Raw genomic sequence first — 24186 nt, forward strand, 5'->3', positions numbered from 1 at the left:
GAGCCTTCCAACCTTCTAAGTATTCCTTTATATGTGGTTCAGAGTTCTGGGACCATCCCCTGGACCTGCTTGGTGGGGTATTCTGTGTTGCTATTGGCGGAGCTCTCTGCTATACGTCCACCCGATCCGCCATCTTGTTTGTTCTCCCTCGACAGCTTTTAACAACAACAACAACAACAACAACAGGGAGCATGAAGTCTCATTGTTCTCCCATGGAGCAGATGGTGGGTTTGAACTTCTGACCCTGTGGTTAGCAATCCAGTGCTTATCCTATACCATCAGGGCTAGAAGTCATAAAAACAGGGGAAGACTGGTGATGGTTGGTCACTGTTTCCTCAAATGTTAGAATAAAAAAAAGTAAAGCAATTTCCTTTCCTGGAGTTATTTTAAAGATGGTTTAAAAAAAAGAACAAAAGAAAATATATCATAAAATATTAAGTACTTAATAAAAGGCATTCAGGGAGGACCAGGGCCCCAGAGCTCACTGGGACAAGTCACCTTATCGTGTTCATCAATGGCGCTAAGGATGATCTGGGCGGCGTCCTTGGCGATCTGAAGCTGCATGTCTGTGACGGAAGCCCCATGGTCCAGGATGACTACGATGTGCTTCGATTGAGGACGGACTGTGGAGACGTAGATGGGTCTAGAGAGGGAAAGAAGATCTCTGGGGTCAGTCTGGGCTCAGGTAGAAGGCCTCACCTCATGTAGCACAGCTGCGAATACTAAAGATGTGTGCGTACGTCGGTCTTTACAAGCTTATTTCAGGGATTGCACAAGGATGAAGAGATCAGAGTGGAGAGGGAGAAACTGTATTGGTACTTTGAAAACAACAATGTGTGTTTGCAGTAACTTATGTCTTCTAAACACAGATGCAATGAAGAATAGCACCTAAGAAAACAAACTCCTTGGGAAGGTGGCGCTTTCAGCACACTCAAAAGTCAACTCTCTCAGCTGTGGTGCTGCTGTGCACTGCTACATGCTCCTTTTCACTACGGAGAGAGAACTCGTGATCCTTTAGGATGTAAGAAAGAGAAAATGGCCCACTTGCCAGTCCTGGATCCTTCTTTGCAGACGTAAAGAGCAGAGCAGGGTTCTACTGAAATTGAAACAGTCATGTAAAGCCACCACTTGCCTGTCAGGACGATAATGCTGAACAGGTTTCAAGGACTAAGATGGACAAGGAAGAACATTTCCATGCTGAGATGGATGAGCAAATGAAAAATCAGCCAATGAAAACCCTATGGATTACAATGGTTCAGGACTGGGCAAGGTTCTGTTCCATTGTGAGTTGGGGGCTCACAGGACACAGCTAACAGCAACAACCTGTAAGCGTGTTTTACATAGCAGGTTTGATTTATCTCTCGCTAGACAAAGTTTCCTGCTAAGAGGGCCTTTTCCTTTCTGTACTACAGTAATTCACATAGGTCACCAAAAGGCCCCTTATCTAAACATTCAAAACGGTGCCATCAAAATTTGTCCAAGCCTGTCATAGCTACTCTTCTAGCCAGGTTTTTTGTTTGCCAACATTTGAAAAAAAAAGAAAAGGGAGGAGGAAAAAAAAAACCACACAAAAGAGAAATGCCTCCCATCAAAGCAGCCTTCTGCTAATGTGCAGAGCAGGAAGGTTTGTGAGAAGAGGTTTAATGAGGTCTCTATTCACAGTTTTAAAGCTGGAACAAATTAGGGGGAGCTTAAGAAAGCAAATCAGCCTTAAGAGAACTCTCTCCTTTATTGATAGCCCTAAACTACTAGATTGCTCTGTGAAACGTTAGATGCCAGTTGAGTCACAAAAGTTGGGCAGACATTAAGAAATGTTGGCAATAAATCAACAAAATTCAAAATCTGGCTGAGTTTACATGAATTGTTCTCAAGCCAAATAGGCCTGCGCCCACTCTGTTTTCACTAGTCCATATCATTGAGCCAATAGAAAAACAGGATAAAAAGAATCCAGGAGAGGCAACTACAAAAATGAAAGAGGGAAAAGAAAGCAAGCAGAGTCTCACCACTGACAACTATGCCAAATATTAGCCTCTCAGACCTCCAAGGTCACCATAAGCTAGGGGAAAGGACTGTATTTAAATCAACACAGTTCCTTCTTCCCATCTTAAATCACATACACGAAAAGCAGAATATAAGTTAGCGCTGTCAGTACTCTATGGTTGAAACTACTTTAGTGGGATAGACTAGGGGGCTTCAAAACTGTGGAAAAACAGAATGAAAAGAGAATGGATTTCCCATGAACTTTTTGAAGCCTCCTCCAATGATAAACAAGCAATGATAAATACATGGCCTGGGAAGCTGTCCTCAACCTCTCCATAATATCAAAGGGATGCAGAGAACTTGAAAAGGTGGAAAAAGGAAGCAGTTAGGCCAAGTAAAGAGATGGGAATAGCAATCTATGAGGAAGGGAATGTGGATGATGTTGCGCCAATGGAAGAGAGGTTCGAAAGTTTATTTCACTCAGATTTAGGGTGAAAATGCAGGAAAACTGTCTAAGGTACCTGGTGCAGGTAAATGTGGATTTGCGACAAAGTCTTGCTTTTCATTTTGGACTATCCCTCACAGATGATTCATTCAAAGCAGCATGGCATCTAGTCTATATTCTCCATCATAAATAAGAGTTAGATGGCTCTTTGCTCTAGTGCCAGAAGACCCAAACGAGAACCCTAAGGCCCATGGCTGTTGGTCCAACTACAGAGGGAGATGAAAAAACCCATACAACTCCCCACACTCAACAACACATGGAAAGCACAGAACAAGTATTATCCATAAGGAAAATTCGAGACACATTAAAGATGAAGGACAGCCAGAGAGATGGTTAATTTTGACTCTAAGTAAAGACATGAAAAGTGGGCACTTTAAGCTGGCTCCAGATGTCTGGTATCAAACATCTGACACTGCAAAGGAGAAACTGCTGGGATTCAAAGAAAACGATTTTTGCCTTGGGGATGCTGTAAATTGATGAGTCTTGTCATACAAATGATCTCATCATTACTGCCCTTCTGGCTAAGTGGTACAACCTCATGTCATTTCTGTGAGAGAATCAAGATGTCAGCGACTTTTAATGCAATGCTTTCTGGACAACTCTACAACGTCTAGCTAGCTGAGATTTACATATCATTTTCAGAAGTATGGCCACGCACCTACTAGACAAAGAAGTTGAGAATCACAAACTCTGTCCATGCCGATACACTATAAAGTCTTCCAGGGATGCACCATAGAGAAGGCACCATCATTTAGTCTCAACAAAGACATGCAAACTTCAAAACAATTTTGGTACTTCAAATAACTGCTTTACTAAACACCCGGTTTTATTTGGCTTGATAAGATAGTCCTGGACTTCATCATTTTCCCTTCCCTGCATGCCTGCATTCACATGTCAAATGGTACAAACATTTCAGAACAAGGGACATACAAGTTTCTGTACACATAACATGGTTTAGCAGCAAAGCCTCTATATGATGAGACTATATTGAATAGAGACTACTCTAATGCAACAATGAAAATTTTAGCAAGCATGTCAACGTACCTACTACGATGCTCATAGCTGCCCTTACACCGGAACTTGTGTGCTGGGAAAACAGTGAAAATTCCTTCTTCTGAACTGAAATACTGCCACTTAATTCCAGGGTTGGATTTCAGATTGTCTGCAAGAACTGCAAGAGTAGAGAAAATGAAATGTAACCACCAAATCCACAGGTGCACACAGGCACCCATACCCAGGCATCTGTTTTGCATAAACTGCTTGTAGTAGGAAGAAATCCCACTAGTTAAGATGGTTATAAATTTTCTACTACCGTTCCCCCCAACCCATGTCCCTTAAAAAGTACCCCATGAAGAGAAAAATATAATATTTAAGTCAAGCAAATCCATCATTCTTAACATAATAAAGTGACACTTTATGTCCTGGATTACTTTCCAACTGTGATTCATTTACATTAATCAATCCCCCCTCACTTGGTTGGGCTCTGTTGAGCCAGGGGTACCTTCAGTAACTGTGCAAACAATACAGCTCATGGGATTTGTCTCCAGAGGGACTAGACATGTGACTTTGCCTTCACTTCACTGTCACTTCACAGTGAGGAAAGGGCATAGTTGGCACTTGAAATATTAGAATCCCATAATAATTCAGTGCCAGCTGCTACTAATGAAATGATTCCTCTGGTCAGGCATTGGGATAAAGGCTTTCTACATAGTATCTCACTTAATCCACACAAGATCCTTAGGCTGTAGATGGTATTATTACCTCTACTTTGAAGGTGAAAATTTTGCTTTGAGGGCTTAAGCAATTGCCGTGGGTGTCCTTCCAGTAAATAACCACGTTGGGAATTCAGGGCTGAGTGTGCCTTGGCTTCTGTACCTCCCTTCTGCACATTTTACTTCCCTTTCATTTATCTCCATCTGTTGTTCCCTCAAGGAGCCCTGGTTCAAACCCAGGGCTCCCTCAAGGAGCTCAGTGGTTCAAACACACCAGTGGATCGTACGAGCAAGATGAGGCTATCTGCTCCAGTAAGATTTACAGTCTCCTCTGTCCTACAGAATCTGTATGACTTGGAGACGGGTCAATGGCAGTGGGTGGTGGTGGTCTTTCTTTTAGTTCCAAAGGCCTACTTTCTTGTTTAGCACCATTTTGTTCTACAAACTCCATGGTGTCTTTCCTCCTCTCTCTTGAAGTCAGATTTCTGTCATTTCTTTCAACTCTTTGTCCTTTCACTCTGTTCTACCATTTAGTTTTTACTACATGAGTTAATATGTGTAGGCACTGCTTTCATGCTGCAAAATATGTTGTTGTTATTGTTAAGTGCCGTCAGGTCAGTTCCGACCCATAGCGACCCTGTATAGGGTTTCCGAGGAGCATCTGGTGAGCTTGAACCACTGACCTTGCAGTTCAAACGGCTTTGCAGTCTGGCACATTTACCCACAGCACTACACCAGGACTTCCACAAAATGTAGGGACATGCAAGAAAAGAGCCATATGTAATGACTAACATGCTAGCAGAATTATTATATAGATGGAAAAGAAGAAGACAGCAATTCAGTGGAGGGAGGAGTCTGAACAAGGCAATACTGAAGGGAGGGGGAGGTGTAATTCTCTGTATCCTTACTACCTGGCTATTCATACATAAATAGTAGGTCCCTGGGTGATATAGAAAAAGATGTGGCAGTCTGCTTCTGTAAAGATTTACAGCCTTGCAAAGTCCATGGGGCAGTTCTAGTCTGCCTTGTACAGTCTCTATGACTCAGACTCAACTAGATGGCAACAGACCTTGGGTGGTGCATATGACTTGCTCTTAGCAACTGAATGAAAGGTGGGCAGTTCAAATCTACCCAGAGAGGCCTTGGAAGAAAGGTCTGATAATCTACTTCTGTAAGACTGAAATACAACAACAACAAAAAAAACCCAAAATAAAACCACTGCAAGGATTTTTGATGATTGGAGGGTGGTCTTTGGGAGGAGTAAAACCGTGGAGTTAACTAACTGAAAGGCTGGCACATCGAAGTCATCCAGAGCTTTCTTGGAAGACACGGCAACCTGCTTGGGAGAGGTCTCAGTCATGAAAACCCTCTGGAACTCAGTTGTCTGAAACATACAGGCTCACCATGAAGTGCAAATAATTCCAACGACACTTTATAGCATCTCTAGACTTTATTTTTTTCATTGATGTATTACCTTCTGAAGTTACCTTCCTTATTTAATACTAGGCTCCTCTAACCTTTTGGGATTAAAAGTCTCTGCAAATAGAAATTTGGCCTTGTTCCTCCTAGAGCACAGATCAATGCATGGTAGTAAATATTGTTTGAACAAGTGAATATTCACAGCTAGTTCTTATGCTTTTATATCATTCTAAAATCAGGGATTAAGTTCCTGAAATGGGAGATGTCAAGCTCTGCGGGGTGGAGTTGGGAGCCACACTATAACCTACATTGAGGTGTTTGGGCCAGGGTGACAGCCACCTGGGAAACTGAGTGTGTGGTGTCAGTGAGACAAGTGCCAGACCTTCTTCCCTTACACAGTCATGAACGAAAGGCTATTCTGTCTCCATAGCATCCAGGAGAGTGAGTGAGCTGTCATGGTGGCTCACTGTATTGGAAGATTTCACTTCCTACTTGACACAGGAAGGTCTTGTTTCCAGTTTAAGGCCCTGCTGTGTCTCTAGTCCATTCTATTCTCATCTATTGCTATCCTGACTGCCCAGTTAGCTTTATTTGTTCAACTATTCTTCATTTATCATTGGCCTCGCATGTGCAGAGAACCATTTTGTGGAACAGAAGTAAAGAGATCAAAAAGATGCTTACCTACAAAAGGCATACAGACTGATTGAGGGAGGTCAGAAACACACAATGACCTTTTTAATGATCAGTGTCTGATTGAGAACTTAGATGAGGTAGAAAGATTGGTATGAAAATTCCAAATGAAGAAGGGTCTACCTGGAGTCCTAGTGTGGTGCCGTAGGTTAAGAGTGGACTGATTATTACAAGGTTGCTGATTCAAACCCACCAATTGCTCCTTGAAAACTCTATACAGGGTTGCTGTGAGTTGGAAATGACTCTTCAGCACTTAATAAAAATCACCACCTGTTGTCCTAATGAGAGTGTTGAGAGCTCATACTGAATGAGTGTCTCCACTCTACCAAGCACTAAGCTAGGTGCTCCACAGGAACTTCACCATTTGGGTGTGTGGCTGGAATATAAGCACTTCTCAAGATATAACCAATTATCAAAGCAGGGAAGTGAAAGCTTTTCAGTGGAGTCCCTGCTAGAAATGCCAACTGAGCAAGACAGGAGACCTGAGGTCCAGTTCGTTTCCGTAGCTTGTCAAAGGACAATGTGTAGGTGTATACCATTTGCTGTTGCTGGGGTGATATGCAGAGGAGATCTCTTGGCTTCTTGTCTCTTTATCCTTGTGAGTGAGGCTCACCATTTCTTATTTGCTATGCAAATTAACACATGTGTTTTGAGGACAGTCTTTCTGAGCCATGGCAAATATTTTCATTGTTTAAAAAAACAAAACCAAACAAACCATGTCAATAATTAAAACATATGATGGAACAAAATGTGGCACACACATACAATGAAATAAGACTGAATTAAAAGAGAAATGAAGTTCTGATACATGCCACATGAATGAACCTTGAAAACATATCCCGAGTATAATATATCAATCACAAATAAATAGTGTATGTGATAGATCCTCATCATCACATGAGAACAATTTAGATTTCCCACTCATCTCTTATTCCTGAATGGTTTAAATACTACTCATAGAAACATTCCTTTAGTCTACTTCAGGAAATGGCTAACTTCCTCTGTAAAGGTGAAGAAAGTGACTATTTTCCTCAGTGGGCCATACAGACTCTGTTGCAATGATTCAACTGTGCTGCTGGACAAGAAAGCAGTAATGGGCACGAATGCCCTGAGCCTGTGTGTCAGTCAAAGTTTATTTACAAAAATCGGTGGCAAGTTGAACTTGAGTTCAAACTTTAGTGTGCAAAGATAATGTAAAATGTGCACGAAGGATTTTAAGTATTTGCAATGCCTTATGCTTTTAACTTATGCTTTTTTGGAGTCCTGGTGAGGTGCTATGAGTTAATGTGTCAGACTGCAAAGTCGTTTGAACTGCAAGGTTGGTGGTTCAAGCTCACCAGCTGCTCCTTGGAAACCCTACACAGGGTTGCTATGGGTCAGAATCAACTAGACGGCACTTAACAAAGGAGCTCTGGTAGCATAATGGCTATGAACTGGGCTGCTAAACTCAAGGTTGGCAGTTCGAAACTCCCAGCTGTTCCGTGGGAGAAAGATGAGGCTTTCTGCTTCCGTAAAGATTTGCAGCTTCAGAAACCCTGTGCAGGGTCACTATGAATTGGAACCGACTCCACAGTACTTAACAACAACATGCTTTTAACAATCACACACACATACCAAGGAGCTGTAGTATATTTTATTCCCACAATTATACAAGCGTAGAAATGATTATCTCCAAGTAAACCAGTTGCTATCAAGATGACTGTGACTCATGATTACCTCATATGTCAGAATGCGCTCCACAGGGTTTTCAATGGCTGATTTTTTTTGGGGGGGTGGGGGGTGGGGAGGAGGCAGATCGCTAGGTCTTTCTTCTGAGGTGCCCCTGGGTGCAGTTGAATCTACACCTTCAGTTGGCAGCTGAGCATGTTAATCATGTACACCATCCAGAGAAACAGAGGAGCAAACAACAAAGCCACCATTGAGATTTTGACATGTGAGAATCTCAGCACACAAGAGGAGACATACACTCCAAGCCAGCCTGTGACCACACCTGCTCCTTCTCCATTTGCTAGGTGCCTAGCCCCCATCAGGGTCATCCACTGCTTGGGCTGAACTGTCCATGAGCTCTCGAGAGACACAAGCCTGATGTGAGTGGGTGTAGACATGGAAGAGACTTTTTCTCTACCTAGTCTCCTGGGGGTCTGAAGTTTGAACCTTGATCTCATATTAGCACTTGTTCTCCAGACAGCCTTGCCAATCCTGCAATAGAAAGGCAAACATTGCCTTTGCAAGTAAAGGAAAGCTCAATGACCTCATTTAAAAGTAACATCTGTAACAATAAACAGGCTGCAGTGAAGCTATTAAAAGGGGAGCCAATGGGAGCAAGAATGTTTTAAAAATAAATCAGAATTCACACAGTGCATGATACATTTAGTCTCACCACGAACGTTCATGCTCATTCCTTATAATCATTCCGGCACTGCAGAACAGCAGCATGTAAGGTTTCTCAAACTCTCCCGCTGAGGACTCCTTTGGCACCTGATTCAATTTCAATCATTATTTGGTACTAGCAGAAAGATGATAGATATGATGGAAATGAGGACCCCAGGGCCCAGAAGTCATCTATCAATGTGGTGTGTGTCCCTGGTGGGCCCCTCCCTGACCTAGATGAGGAGGGAACCGAGAGCCAAGCAGGAAACCCAGAGGGGGCTTCCCCCATCCATATGAGTCAGTTAGGGATTCTGGCCACTCCATAACTTGGACTAGTATTCAAACACAAGGTCCTGTCTGCTCAGTCTTTCCTTAGACATGCTGGAAGTCTTCCAGGAAAAAGTTGGGCAGATGCCTAACCTGCCACCCATGATGCACAGCATTAGGCTTTAAGTTATTAATGGACAGGGTCTGTTCTCAATTGCTCTACACACCTAGCTCAGACAGATTCACACGAAGGAGGCAGTACCCATTCCTCACTTAACGACACGGTTACCATTCCAAAAACCATGTCATTATGTGAAATCAGTGTTCTACACGACTTGAGACTATCTTGGGCACCGGTATATTTCCTGCTCAACTCTGCCTACTGGGTTCCTCTGGCATATCTTAGAATGCATGTGGTATGGTGGGCTCGCTCCCCTTTCCTGCCACACTTTCCTTACCACCATGGAGCCACAGGGAATGGGGATGGTGGTAGTTGGGTCTCTCCTTGCCCCACATGGTTCTCTTTCCTCTCCTACCATTCCAGTCAACCCCCACTGACCTCTCCCTGGAACCTTCAGAACATCGCTCCCACTCATGACATTGGGTCATACTATTCTTGCCCAACATTCTCTCTGGGTGGACAGAATCATTGTGGATAAATGGGAGAAGATATCCCACTTCCAACTGACCGCTATCCCTTGTGCTGCTTGGTCACTGCCAAGCCTTAGGTGTATCATTCAGAGTGGCCCATGGAGGATGCCCTAAGCCCAGCCAAGACCCCTTGTGAAGCCTGGACCACTAAAAGGGTGGCCTGAGAATTTTTTCAAAGTTGTCAAAAATGCAGTGTCAGATAACAAGATAATCAATAAGTTAGGAGTCAAATGACACATTACATTGGGTAAGTTTTTTTGCAAAAGATCTATTTAAAGTGCTACGGTATTGTGAATTAGCTAACGTCTCTGATGGCCATTGTCTGTAACTCTCCAATGTTTCTGCTCAGCTGAGTCTGGGTAAGAGAAGTTGGGAGAAGGAGTACATGATTCAGCTGTGGATGTCAGCAGAGTTCAACGTAATTGTGATCGTCAAAACTTAAAACTAGCATGGGTTTAAAATGAGCCATCTCAGAAGCAGGAGGGGGGATCTTACTACCATCAAAGAAGAAGGGCCAGGAGGTGAGTGTATTCTTTGGACCCTGTTATCCCTACGCACTGAACCTCCATGACCCAGGGACAGAAAGTTGTAACACCAGAGGAGTGGTAGAGAAGCAGCAGCAGCCGCAGAACCAAGAACCAGAGCATGAGACAGAGCAGTGGACTCTCCAGAATGTGGAGCAAGTAAAGCTGAGGACTTTGGGCAGGAAGCTTGCTTGTAGAGTGGGTGCCTCCAAGCACTTAAGTTGGGCAGTTAAGTTTATTGGCCCACGAGTTAGAACTGAGTGCATTCAGGCTGAGGCTTTGGTGAAGCGGTGTGTATGATGGCATTTATCAGCAGCTGACAGGAACAAGTATGCCCTGAGCATTTCTGATCCTGAACTGTAACCTGTTAACTTCCCTACTAAGGAGCTCTGGTAGCGTAGTGGTTACGAATTGGGCTGCGAACCGCAGGGTCAGCAGTTCGAAACTACCAGCTGTTTCACAGGAGAAGGATGAGGCTTTCTGCTCCCATAAAGATTTGCAGCCTCGGAAACCCTGTACAGCATCGCTATGAGTCGGAACCGACTCCATGGCACATCATCACCACCAACAACTCCCCTAATAAGCCTCAGAACTATGAGTATTGTTTCTGAGTTGTCTGTGGACATTACAGTAGATTATCAAACCCAACTGAGGAGTAGAGTGTGTTGTGGGAAGAATGATTGGTACTTCATTTTTTGAAGTGTGAAAAAGTGAAGGTGTCAGTTTCAAGACTACAAGGCACCTAACACAAACCATGCTACTTTCAATCACCTCAGACGCATGAGAAAGCTGAACAGTGAATACACTATGGTGTTAGAGAAGAAGGTTGAAAGTACCGTTGACTACCAGAAGAACAAACAAAGCTTTTGTAGGAGATTCTAAGGAGCCAGAATGCTCCACAGAAGTGAGGATGGAGAAACTATCTCACGTGTTTTGGAAAAGTCAACAGAAGGGACCACTGCCTGGAGAATGATATCATGTTTGGTAGAGAGAGGGTCAGCAAAAAAGAGGAAGATCCTCAAGGAGATGGTATGACCCAGCTGCAACAATGGGCTCAAACATAGGAACACTGTGAGGATGGGTAGGACCAGGCAGTGTTTCGTTCTATTGCATATAGAGGGTCGCTATGAGTCAACCTACTTGAAGGCACAAGAGCAACACATGTAGATGTTTGTTTTTTTCCCCCTCACTGACGCTTATCTTCAGGCTAGAAGTTACCTCTGAAATCCTCCAATCTTTTCCCTCTTTTACCATTTACCCGAGGACACTGATGGGTCAGTGGTAGAATTCTCACATTCTCTACTGGAGATTGAAGTCCTGGTGTGACACTGTAGGATAAGTACTTAGACTGTTAACGACAAAGTCAGTGATTCAAATCTACCAGCCGTTCCTTGGAAACCCTACACTGGGTCACTACGAGTTGGAATGGGCTCAACTGCATTTAACAACAACATGCTGGAGATTTGGGTTTGATTCCTGGTCTTCACTTCCTGTGTGTCAGTGGAGGTTTGTGTATTGCTTTGATGCTGAATAGGTGTCAATGGAGCGTCTAGACTAAGACAGACTGGAAAGTAAGGTCATCTCTAACCAATCATGAAGAGGGCACAGAACTGGACAATATTTGTTCCCAGGTGTATGGAGTCACCATGAGTTGGAATCGACTGGATGGCAGCTAACAACCACCACCACCAGCACTGCATTCTACTTGTTGTTGTTAAGTGCCGTCAAGTTGGTTCCGACTCATAGTGACCCTGTGTAGGGTTTCTGAGGAGTGGCCAGTGAGTTTGAACCACCGACTTTGCAGTTCAAACCAACCTTGTAGTCCAGTGCTTATCTTATAGCGCTATACCAGGATTCCAATGTTACATACCTAGTGCTACATAATGGAGTCTTAGCTCCTCCATTCTAGACTCTACCTTGAGGGCAGGAACTGTATCATTCATTCCTGTATCCCTAAAGCAACGGAGCCCAGATTTTCTCATCAAGGCACACACCCAACAGCTGTGGGACTGATACGTGAGGCACAGATTGGGAAGATCTACAGTGAATTACTATTTCTCAATTGGTGTCTCAGATATCAGATGTATTTTCTATATCTTTGTTTGATAAGTTCTATAATTGAATCACCAACCTTGTAGTTCAAACTGACCTTGTGGTTGAGTGCTTATCCTATAGTGCCACACCAATACTCCATAAATAAACAGAGACATCCTGATAATTATATATATATGCTTACAAATTATAAACATTTCCTTCTTCCAGTATCACTTAGAATGAGAAAGACTGTTAGTACAGCACAATACAGCCTACTGTATATAGTAAATGTATAAAAAGCCTAGTGGTATGATGGTTTCATGGGTGAACACACAAGTTAAAATGCATAGGTTGTGCACATTAAATATGTGCAGCTTATGGGGTGCTAACTACACCTTGATAAATCCACTTGAAAAACAACATACTGTTGGTAATAAAATAGCAAAACTTGATTTGAGTAGTGCACAAAACAACTTCATATACAGTGTGCTGTTTTTTATCAGTATGCTATGAGTTTTTACATCATCCCTATTTTACAGATGCAGAATTAACTTGCTCAAGGTCACAATGACAGAGTCATATTTTGGATCTTGGTGTGTCTGCCTTCAAAACTTTTGATCTGTCCAGAACACTACAGTGCTTCTATGTGTCAATAAATTCAAGATGAATGACTTAGCAAGCCAAAGATAGAAAACTCACTGAGTATTTCTCAAGAGAGGCAGAATAAATATATAAACAGACCCTTGTTTCTCAGTCAAAATAGTCACACTAGTTTGCAAATATCTGCCAATCAATACAATTAAGGCACTTGACCAACAGAAAGGATTTTCTAATTTCAGTTAAGACATCAGGCTAAAGTGAGCTTTGAAACTCCTAAGAAAAACACAACTGCAGAATTAGTATAGCTGGCACACAATAGCAAGGTGGTTCTAAATCACAGATTCCACAGGCTTGGCTCCATTGGATATGGCACAGATATGACTTATAATGCAGGGTGAACAGTAATTACAACACTCATGACTTTGACTGACATTAAACCATGAATGGCGTATTTTACATAAGAGACGGATTTTTATATGACTGAGAAATTACATAGCTGAGCTCTCTCATTCTGTAGGCCAGAGATGGGAGCCTGAGATAATCTTTTTTTCACTACCTACTTAAGTAATTCAGACATGGGCCCAGAGCAATTGGGTATTTTCTATGCAATTCAGATTGGTGCTTATGAATCAGAATGGACTTGGAACGAGAAGCCTTGGGGTCATGTCTCATCTCTAAGATTTACAATCTGGCTGACCTTAAATGTAATCTCTAAACCCCATTCAAAGGCATCATTCTATAATGTATATCAAATCCTATCACTACTATGCTTGCTGTGGCTGTTAAGCATCGTTGAGTCAGTTCCGACTCATAACGACCCTGTGTAGGGTTTCTGAGGAGCAACTGGTAAGTTTGGACCACCAACCTCATGATTCAAACCGACCTTGTGGTTCAGTGCTTACCTTACTGCGCCACACCAGGACTGTGCAAAGCTTGTTGTTGTTGTCAAGTGCCATCTAGTTGGTTCCGACCCATAGTGACCCCATATAGGGTTTCCAAAGAGTGACTGGTGAGCTTGAACCGCTTAGATCCCTGCAAAGCTTCCCCACTGTACTTACTATACCTAGCATGAAACTCAAATTCTACAATGACCTATACATAACCCCTTCTTATTCTCCACCCTCACCTTTCCTCCTCTCTTCAACTCACTACACTGTACATCACTGTAACTCTAATTCATACAGTTCTAATCCATTTGCAAAAGCCAATCTCTAAACCCAGAATACATTTTTACCTACTCTTTTTTTTTTTTTTCCAATTTAGTTCAGGTTTTACCTTGAATTTCAACTTGCCCTAAAGACCTTCCTGACCACAACAATTATCAAGTCTCATAGCACTTTCTCTTCATAGTAAAAATTGGTGCTTTTCTGTGTTTGTTTCATAGCTATTTATTCAGTGCCTCTCACCTGTAGGAGCTGTTCATTCCATGAGAACAGGAGTTAAGTCAGTTTTATTCACCATTGTATTCCTAGTACCTAACACATACCTGCCTTGAGTGCCGCACTTCAGTATTTGCTGAGTAGGCAAGCAACCAATGACACTGGCCAAGCCTCTTCATCTCTGTGCTCCATGGCATTTTATAATTTGCCATTATTTAAAGTGATGGATTTGGACAAAGTGCTCCCAAAGACCCATAAGAACTAAGGTCACTGGGAACCATGATCAACAAGAAGAAAGCACACAGATTTACAACTAGTGAGAAAAAATAAAACCAAAAAATAACTAAATCTTCAACAAGCTGTGATTGAGTTCATGTGAAAAAAAAACGAATAAAGCAAAGAAAAAAGTTTGCAGTGGGGAGGAGACAGGAAGCATCATTGGTTCCTGATTCCTTAGAAGCTGTAAGTCAGCAATATGAAGCTATTTAATAGTGATTCATGATTAATAAACAAAATATCTAAGCAGTACTTAGATGAGAAGGATAGACCCTTTGAAGATTGTGGAGTCATCACAGATGGCTCAGTGTGATCTTCTCTGATGAGCAAAGGAAGCTAAAGGAAGAGTTTTCAGATCTCAAGTATTGTTAATTATGGGGACAACTATAGTATCTCTTTTACTCTAAGCCCTAAAAAGCAAGAATGATATCTAAGTAGAGCAGGTTATCAGGTAGCCAGTGAAAGTTGGCTTTGATCCCCTCAAATTAATGTCTGAATATGCAGAATATTTTCAGACTATGTAATGATAATCTTTGTATTTGGTCACATGATCTAGAAAACCCTTCTCGAGCCAACTCTAATGCTCAACTCGAGGATTTTAACATATTTTATGTCACAAACCCTTGACAGTATAAGGAAGTCTATGGACCCTCTCTCAGAATGTTTTGAATGCCTAAATATAAAACATTAAAGATTAGAATGAAAGCATGTTGTAATGAAATAGTTTTCAAAATATAAAAAGTTTAACTTTGTAGCAATATATGTGCCATTGTATGTTAAGAAAGATTTAGTAGTGAGTATCATATCTTCTGTAATTTGGAAATAATGATAAGGATGAATCCTATTGTCAGACATCTTTAATAGCTCTGATGAGTTTTTTGGTGACAATGCCACTGGTCTGGCAAGTATACTTTGGACTATTGCCTTAGTTTATACTTGACATAGACGTTAGTGAAAATAAAGATCTAATTTAACATCCGAGTTCACAACCCCCTTTCCCCAATTCTATACATATACCCCTTGCAGTTTCTCTGGATACCAGGTTAAAAATCCTTTCTCGCAGCAACAATATACTATTTTTTGCTTTCAATATTTACAAAGATTTGAAATCTGGCTACAAAGGAGACTTACTATAGGGACAGTCCCTACGGTCACCACTATTATGAAAGTGCACGTCTAAACAGCTACATGTAGGGTTAGGAGGATACAAAGATAAGCATTCATTCTAGAGAAAGTATTGTCCCTATTTTATACAAATGCAAGTTTATACCAGCTCAGAAAAGAACTAAATGCATCTAAAAATATAAACATTGAAAGTCTATGATACCAGGTTAGAGTTCTGATAAGGTCAATGATATTGGCAGGCTAATCATCTTTCTCTAAACCTTGCCTCCTAACCAAAAATACCCAAGGTGCCAAATAGATTACAATCAGTAAATAGGGAGATCGAATTTTGGTAAAAATTGTAATAAGAAGTCAAGCATTATTCTTGACATTTTGCTTATATTATTTTGAAATTTCACGATTTGTTATATAAAGTCAAAATAATTACTCTCATTTTACAGAGGAGAAAAAATGAAGTGGAGATCGACTGCAAGGTTGGCAGTTCAAACTCACCAGCCATTCCTTTGAAATCCTATATAGGGTCACTATGAGTCAGAACCGACTGGACAACACTTAATTAACAACCACAATGAAACTACAGGAAACCAACGTATCATTTAAATCATTGTAGTTTTTTCCCCATGCTTTTCTTTTAATATTTACTGAGTCCTGATTATAAGTAAAGCATTGGGCTGTCATTAGATGTCATCCAGTTGGCTACTACTCATAGCAACACAATGGGTAACAGAATTAACGGCTGCTTGACCCTACCTACACTATCCTCATAATTGTTTGTCTGTTCGGACCCACTGTTACAGCTTTTCACTCAGTGTAATGGAAACCTTTGTTTGGTCACAAGTTTAGGACAAATTCTTCTATAATTGTATAGGCACTGTATCAGAATCTTATCTCTGGTTGAATTCTGAATGTTTGGTCCTGAAGACATTCTACATACAACAGTGAGAACACAGATGAGACAGTGCGGTGGATATGGGTACTTTTGTCTTGCCCACAGCACTTAACACCATCCCTGGATATTATTTTCTCTAGAGCATCCCAACAGGCAAAGCTCTTGAATACAGAGGTGCTTATTAAATGACTACAAACAAACAGTATAGAATGGAAACAGATCCTCTGACAAGCTCTGGCCTCCTTGTTCCCCTCTGTGGAAGACCTTCAAAAGTCAAGTGTTTCTTTTACAGTTCTTACGCTAATTTTAAGGGAAGACCAACCACTTTGTAATAGTCAGTGGTTTATCAACAACAGTATAACCAGTTGTCAGATAAGCAGCTGAAAATTTAAAAAAAAAGAAAAAAAAATGCCTTTCCCTTTTCCAGGAGTTCTTTAATTCCCATTTATGGAGTCTCAAGCTCAGCCTACATACAGTGTACTAAATTTTCTCTGGATAATTCTAACATATGGGTCCCAGATTGCCTAGCCCTCAAAAATTTTCCTTCCAATTCTACCATCTACATCTGACTGGTTCTTATGTCATCTGCCTCTCTAGTCAAAACAAAACCAACCAAGTCCCCAAACTCTGTGCCTGTCCACTTTAATGCTTAAACCACAAGGGCATGAGACAGAGAAGGATAACAAACTTGTAGTTGGTCTGTGACTCTGTTTTTCTCAACAAGATTATACACCAGAGGCAGGGATAAAGAGAAAACACTGTTTTGTTGCCTCCTATCTAAAAATATTCTGGATTTTCTGATGGCTGGCCCATAACACCACTCAGCAAAACACACAAAGCTGCCCACCCTCCCACAGCTTGCCAAATACTGAGTACAAGCACTGTCCTAAATACACAGAGGAATAGACACACAAAATCGCAAATCCGTCTCAGAGACCAGATTTTATACAGTACCATTCAATAGCATTCTCTGCAATTGCAAATATTGGAGAACAAAGTTAGTTAACATTCTGAGAACTCCAAACAACACTTCTGGCACACACCCAATTACACCTCCCCAATTTCCATATCCTAAGTATTATTTGACCATATGTTCTTGAAGACGTCATATTTCAGAGTCCCTCGGATACTGTTTATGCTCTCTTAGAAGTGGTAAGCATATTATTCAGTACTTGACCAGTATCAGGCATTTTACTAAGTCCTTTACCTATTTATTTTCTCAGTTAATTCCTACAACCCTGTGAGGTACATTTTATTTATTATTTCAGGAAATCAAAACCTAGAGAGGTTAATTTCTCCAAACACATTTAACTTACAAAAGCCAGAATGGTTAGGTTGACCAAAGAGATATTAGCATTCTCATTTGATAACTAAGAGCATTCTGACTCAGAAGGGTAACCAAATCCCTGAGTACTGAATGAGATTCATACCATCGAGTTCAGTGGTTTGGCCACCATATTGACCATCCTAGCTAGTTCAAGGACAACTCAGCGATCCCTTCCTGTCTCCATGGATCTGCTTTAGTTGAATATTAAGCAATGGTGTGTTAAGTATTGAGTTGGTTCCAACTCATAGTGACTCTATATAGGGTTTCCAAGGAGTGGTGGATGAGCTTGAACAGTCAATCTTACAGTTCAAACCGATGTTGTGGTCCAGCACGTTAGTCCACAGTGCCAAACCAGGATTCCAATACTAAGCAATGGGTCTCCTTAAATCTCCAATTCTGTTCCATGGCAAATTTTGTGATGCAAAAAACAAAACACCCTGAACCCATCACTTCTAACTTTGATTGAGTTGAAATAGCCTGGTGATGGGTTCAACAAATTCAAAACAAGCTGGACAATCCAAAATCAATATGGAATCAATTGCTCTACACTCTTCCTTTCTAGCAGGCCATGCCCAGAGGATCCAAAAGTCCTAGGTGATCTTTAAATCTTCAGGGAAGGAGTAACAGAAGTTAATACAGATGGAGTTCCCAATCATCTTTTTGATTGTAGAGATTCCTGAGCTTTAATAAGTCTGCTTTCACTAGATTGGGGACCAGAGGATATGTTTGTCTGTTTCTTTTCTTTTTTAAAATAAAGCAACCAGAATGCCCCAAAGTTATCATTATCCTTAAAATATTTAGCAATGTACTGTTATTGTTCTTGTTAACTGGTTGTTGTCCTCCAATTCATCTTCTCCCTACCCTCTCCAACACACATTTGTACACTAGGCTGTGAGTTCCAGGGTAGAAATTCTGTGTTAATTATCTGGTAAAGTGAAGCTGCCATTACCTACCACGTGGAACATGAGCCAAGGAAGAGGTTTGGGTGGGTACAGAGGAGGTTATAGGTTTGGTTTTAGATATAAAGTGTTCAAAGTGTTATGAGGCAGAATAAAGTGATGAAAACACATCTCTTCATGTTAAGAAGTCTATTGTGGTAGGTCAGTGTCTATTGTGGGAGGCCTCTACACATATATAAGAGTCCTGGTATGGCGCTAGTTTGGTTGTTGAAACCACCAAGTTGCTTCTCAGAAACCCTATACAGGGTCCCTCTGAGTTGAAACTGACTCGATGGTACTTTACAAACAACAAAGGATATATAGTAATTTAGTCATGCCAACTCTACTTTGAGTACGCAGCTAGTTGTATTTTGAGTGCCTTCCAACCTGAGGGGCCCGCATTGACCAGTCATTGGATATAGAAAGAGGGGATGGTGTCACTGAGCAAGGCTCTCTTCAACTTCCTGAAAAGAACTGAGAACAGAGTGCTGGATACCAGCACCTCCAGAAACTGTAGAAATAAGTTATCTGGTTCACTGGGTAGCATATTAGCTCAGTGCCACCATCCCCTCTTTCTATATCCAATGACTGGTCAATGCAGGGACACGAAGTTCAGCTCCTTGCCCCAATTTGGGACAACACAACTCCCAAGCTCCATGGGGATGGTGTGAGGCATCTGTTGAGACTGTACCACAGCCCATCTGCTCCTTCTACTCATCCTGCTTCCTCCCCTTTCTCCAAAGGCTGCATATCTCCAATTGCTGAATTTGCTTCCTGGAAAACAGATAAGCAATTCTGACCTATAAGAATCGAGAAAGGTGACACAGAAGTTGGGCCTTGAGGGATTCAATATTTTACAGGGCAGAAGGTAAGCACTGTATTCCAGGACAAAACTGTAACATGAGAAAACCAAGAGAAGTGGCGGAGAATGGTGATTGTGAAGAAACAAAGTGATTCCTCAGAGTGTATGAAGAAGGAGAGCAGAAGGTGGAGTTGAAAGACCTCGATCAAAAGAAGGCATTCATTTTTTTGGGGAAAAAAATGTTTCAGAAGCAGCTGTGCATGATATATTGGAGAAGAGATTAGAAGCAGGAAGACCTTTTAAGAAGTTCCTTACTAGCCAGCCTTTTGAAAGCCAATGGAGATCTGAATTTCTGGCAGTAGAAATAGAGAGGAGGAATAGGACTCAAGACATACCTTTCAACTATGGAATATGTGTCAAGTTTCCCATTCAACAAAAACAGAATAATGAGATCTATACCAGTGTGACAAACAAGAAGAGTATTGCCTAGGCAAAGATTCAGCAAGGTGCCTGTTTTTGTCAGCTGCCATCAAAGCAGCCTCAGCCTCATGGTGTCCCATATGGAATGAAATAGTACCCCGTCCTGCACCATCCCCATGGTTGGTTGCAGATTGGACCAGTGTGATATATTAGTTTTTCTTTGCCTTTTTTCTAGTCCAGATTAATCTGGAAACTGTGCTGAAACCTCTTCAGCATCACAACAACATGAAGCCTCCGCTGATGGGTGGTAGCTTTGTCTGAGGTACAGTAGCCGAGAATTGAACCGAGATCTCCTGCAATGTGAGGCAAGAATTCTATCATTGAACCATCAATGTGCTCAGCAAGGTCTCTGCTGTTGTGGTTGTTAAGTGCCATCAACTAGGTTCTGACTTATAGCAACCCTGTATAGGGTTTCCAAGGAGTGGCTGGTGGGTTTGAACCGCTGAACCTATAGTCCAGTGCTTATCCTTCAGCGCTACACCAGGACTCCACAAGGTGTCTAACACTTAGTAAGTGCTTGGCAGATACTTATTCACTTACACTTTCATTCAATCCCTAACTCAAGTTAAGGCAAGTTGACAAAAGTTGAATAAGCACTAGGCAGAAAAGGGTGAAGAAGTTTCCAGTATAACTGGGATGGAGGTAGCAATAATTATGAAACCAGGTTGGAAAGTAAATTTAGAGGAAAGTTTGCTTTTAGTTTATTGTATGTAAAAAGAATCATAGTGAGATAGGTGCCTGAAAGTTCTGTATTTAATAAATACACTCAGGAGTAAGTCAGGGCTGGAACAGAAATTTGGAAACCAGTGGCATATGTGGGTGAAAGCTGAGGTGTTGGGTGAACTGGGCATTATTTAGGTAGATAACATTTAGTGAGGTGAGGAAGATGGTAAAGAGAGGAGGATTTGGGGGAATACCTACCCTTAGGGACCCGATCCAGGAAATGACACACAGAGCACAGAAGAAGATAAATAGCAGAGAATACCTTCAGAGAAAACAAAGGAGGACGTTTTCAAAAACGAGGTTTGCATATGTCTGTTGCTAAAGAAACAGTCAAATAAAAGGGAACAGTGGTCACCTGAAATCCTTCCAGGGAGCAATGATATATAGCATTTTTATACAGTGGAAAGTTGAGGCAATCTAAATGCTAAACCAGAGCAGATTGGTGATTTCAATTTTCTGTACAAGCATCGCCATGGTGATACAAAACAACGTTATATCAAAACAACGTTCAGGATCTGTTTGCTAAGTACAACACTACAGTAGGCTATGTTCATTATGATGAATTACAGTAGGAAAAAATCCCACTGCCATCAAGTTGATTCTGACTCACAGAGACCCTAAAGGGAAGAGGAGCACTGCTTCATAGGTTCCCAAGACTGTAAGTCTTTACAGAGTGGCTGCAGAGTTTGAACCTTTAACCTTGAGGTTAGCAGCCCAATGCATAACCCATGGAACACCAGGGCTCCTTCTTGTATCATGAGGCAGTATTACATACACACACATACATGCATGTTGTTGTTGCTGGTAAGTGCTGTCCAATCGGTTCCGACTCATTGCGACCCTGGGTAAGGTTTCTGAGGAGTAGCTGGTGAGTTTGAACCGCTGACTTTGCACATTTTGTTGTTGTTGTTAAGTGCCATTGAGACATTTACAACTCCTAACGACCCTATATAAAGTTTCCAAGGAGTGGCTCCTGGGTTTGAAATGCTGACCTTGCAGTCCAGTGCTTATCCCACAGAGTCACACCAGGACCTTGAGCATAGATAGCTAATAACAGAGCTGTGATGCTATAGGGTTAAGCACTGGACTGCTAACTGTGCTAACTGCAGGGTCAACAACAGTTTAGACACATTAGCTACCCTGGGAAAACTTATACAGGTTTGCTATGAGTAGGAGCTGACTCGATGGCACACAACAATAACAACATTTTAGAAATTGTTAAGTGTTTTATAGTGCGACTGTGTTCTTTTTTCCTAATCTGCATCTCTAAATTAAAAAATATTTTACTATGATTTATACAGTAAAAATTGTTTAAAAATATTCTCCTAAACCAACTCAATACCAATGAAAGAACGTATAAACTTTGGTACATACACACAACGGAATATTACTTAACGGTGAAGAATTACAATGAACCTTCAAAACACATAATAACATGGATGAACCTGGAGGATGTTATGTTGAGTAATAACATTCAATCAAAAAAGGACAAGTATTGTACGAGATCACTATTGTAAAAAGTCAAGAAAAGGTTTTTATGCTATAAGAAACATTTTTTGAAGGTTATCTGGGTGAGATGGAAGGGAGAGCAATTCATTGGCTAGAGGGTTGTTGTTGTCATCGAGTTGTTTACAACACATAGCAACCCTGTATAGGGTTTCCAAGGAGCGACTGATGAGTTTGAACCATTGATGTTGTAATTCAAATCGACTTTGTGTCCAGTACATTAACCCACAGTGCCACATGTAAACGTGGTTGATGGGAAGGACAAAAAACAAGAAGAGGGAGATCAGTGAAAGAGCTGTGAAGATACAGGAAGGAATTGTAAAGGTTACAAGGAATAGAGGTTGTTGTTGTTGTTAAGTGCTGTAGAGTCGGTTCCGACTCCTAGCAACTCTGTACAGGGATTCTGAGGAGTGGCTGGTGAGCTCAAACTGCCAACCTTATGATTCAAACCCACCTTGCAGTCCAGTGCATTAACCCGCCATGCCACACGGTAAATACTGTTATATATACAACTCTGGAACAACAGTGTTCTGTGGGTAGATACGTGGACAGATACAGAGGCTGAACGGGTATGGGAAGAAGAGTGGCAGTAAGCCCACAGACATATAAGAATTTGACAGAGGACAGAACCATCACTGGACATTAAACCACAAGACTGGTGGTTCCAACTTACCAGCCGTTCCTTGGAAACTGACTCAATGACACTAACTAACAATAACAACATGCTTCACACAGGTCTGCAGCAAAGGTGAATACCCACAGACACATTGTTTAATGCTGTCCAGTCAGTTTCAACTCACAGTCATCTTGTATAGGGTTTCCAAGGAGTGGCTGGGGGTTTGAACTGCTGACCTTGTGGTTTGCTGTTCAGTGCTTATTTTACATTGCCATACCAGGCATGTTGTTGAGTGTCTTCAAGTAGGTTCTGACTCACAGTGTCCCTATATAGGGTTTCCAAGGAGCAGCTGGGTGAGTTTGAACTGCTGACTTTGTGGTTCAAACTGACCTTGTGGTCTAGTGTTTTGTCCCAAAGCACTACAGCAGGACTCCATACTAGGCATGGTGCTTGGTGGTTATGTGCCATGGAGTCGGTTCCAACTCATAGCGACCCTGTATAGGGTTTCTGAGGCTGTAAATCTTTACCGGAGCAGAAAGCCTCATCTTTCTTCCACGGAACAGCTGGTAGTTTCGAACTGCTGACCTTGAGGCTCGCAGCCTGATTCGTAACCACTAAGCTACCAGAGCTCCTTATACCAGGCATACAGGGGGCAAAATGATGAAAATGTCTTAGAAATTATCAAACATCTTAAGGCAAAGATTTCTTAGCCTGGGGCCTCAGGACCACAATCTCAGGGAATTCCATGGTCAATTGGCATAATACAGTCCACAAAGACAATGTTCTACATCCTACTTTATTGAGCAACGTCTGGGATCTTACATGCACAGCCATCCAAGGTGTAACTATTGGTTTCTCCATGTGCAGAAGAAAGGTGCAGAAGAAGAGCGATGAGAATTGAAGATGCTTGGAATCAACTAATCTAATGGACCAATGGAGCACACTAACATCGGTCATCAAGATTTCTGAGACCCGAAGAGTTAGGTGGTGCCTGGCTACTATTACTGAAAGGAATTGCATTAAAAGGTCCTGGAAGAAATGGGGGGGGGGGATGTGGAATAAAACTTAAAACTATAGAAAAAACCGAGCTTAGTGATTAGAAAGAGACAGGAGGAACCTGAGACGGTGGCCCTCGATGACCCTTCGGTCTGGAATGGAACTTAGGTTCATGGCCCAATTTTCAGCTCTGGTAGCATAGTGGTTACAAATCGGGGTCAGCAGTTCGAAACTACCAGCTGTTCTGCAGGAGAAAGATGAGGCTTTCTGCTTCCGTAAAGATTTACAGCCTCAGAAACCCTGTACAGGGTCGCTATGAGTCGAAACTGACTTGATGGCACATAACAACGACAGTAGAGAGGTATCTAGGGGGGACA

At 41.7% G+C, this 24186-nt stretch overlaps 1 protein-coding gene across 1 annotated transcript in view; it reads right to left on the minus strand.

The window, feature by feature from the left end:
* The window catches only part of CACHD1 (cache domain containing 1), a 228958-nt gene that overhangs the window by 81353 nt on the left and 123419 nt on the right, over positions 1-24186 (minus strand). The window contains exons 4-5 of the mRNA XM_006862460.1: positions 3530-3656; positions 499-643 (exon numbers count right to left, since the gene is read on the minus strand). Of these exons, the coding sequence (XP_006862522.1) occupies positions 499-643; positions 3530-3656 (272 nt within the window). The remainder of the gene's footprint in view (positions 1-498; positions 644-3529; positions 3657-24186) is intronic.

This window comes from Chrysochloris asiatica, unplaced genomic scaffold, assembly GCF_000296735.1.
Source record: "Chrysochloris asiatica unplaced genomic scaffold, ChrAsi1.0 scaffold00048, whole genome shotgun sequence".
NCBI classification, from domain to species: Eukaryota; Metazoa; Chordata; class Mammalia; order Afrosoricida; family Chrysochloridae; genus Chrysochloris; species Chrysochloris asiatica.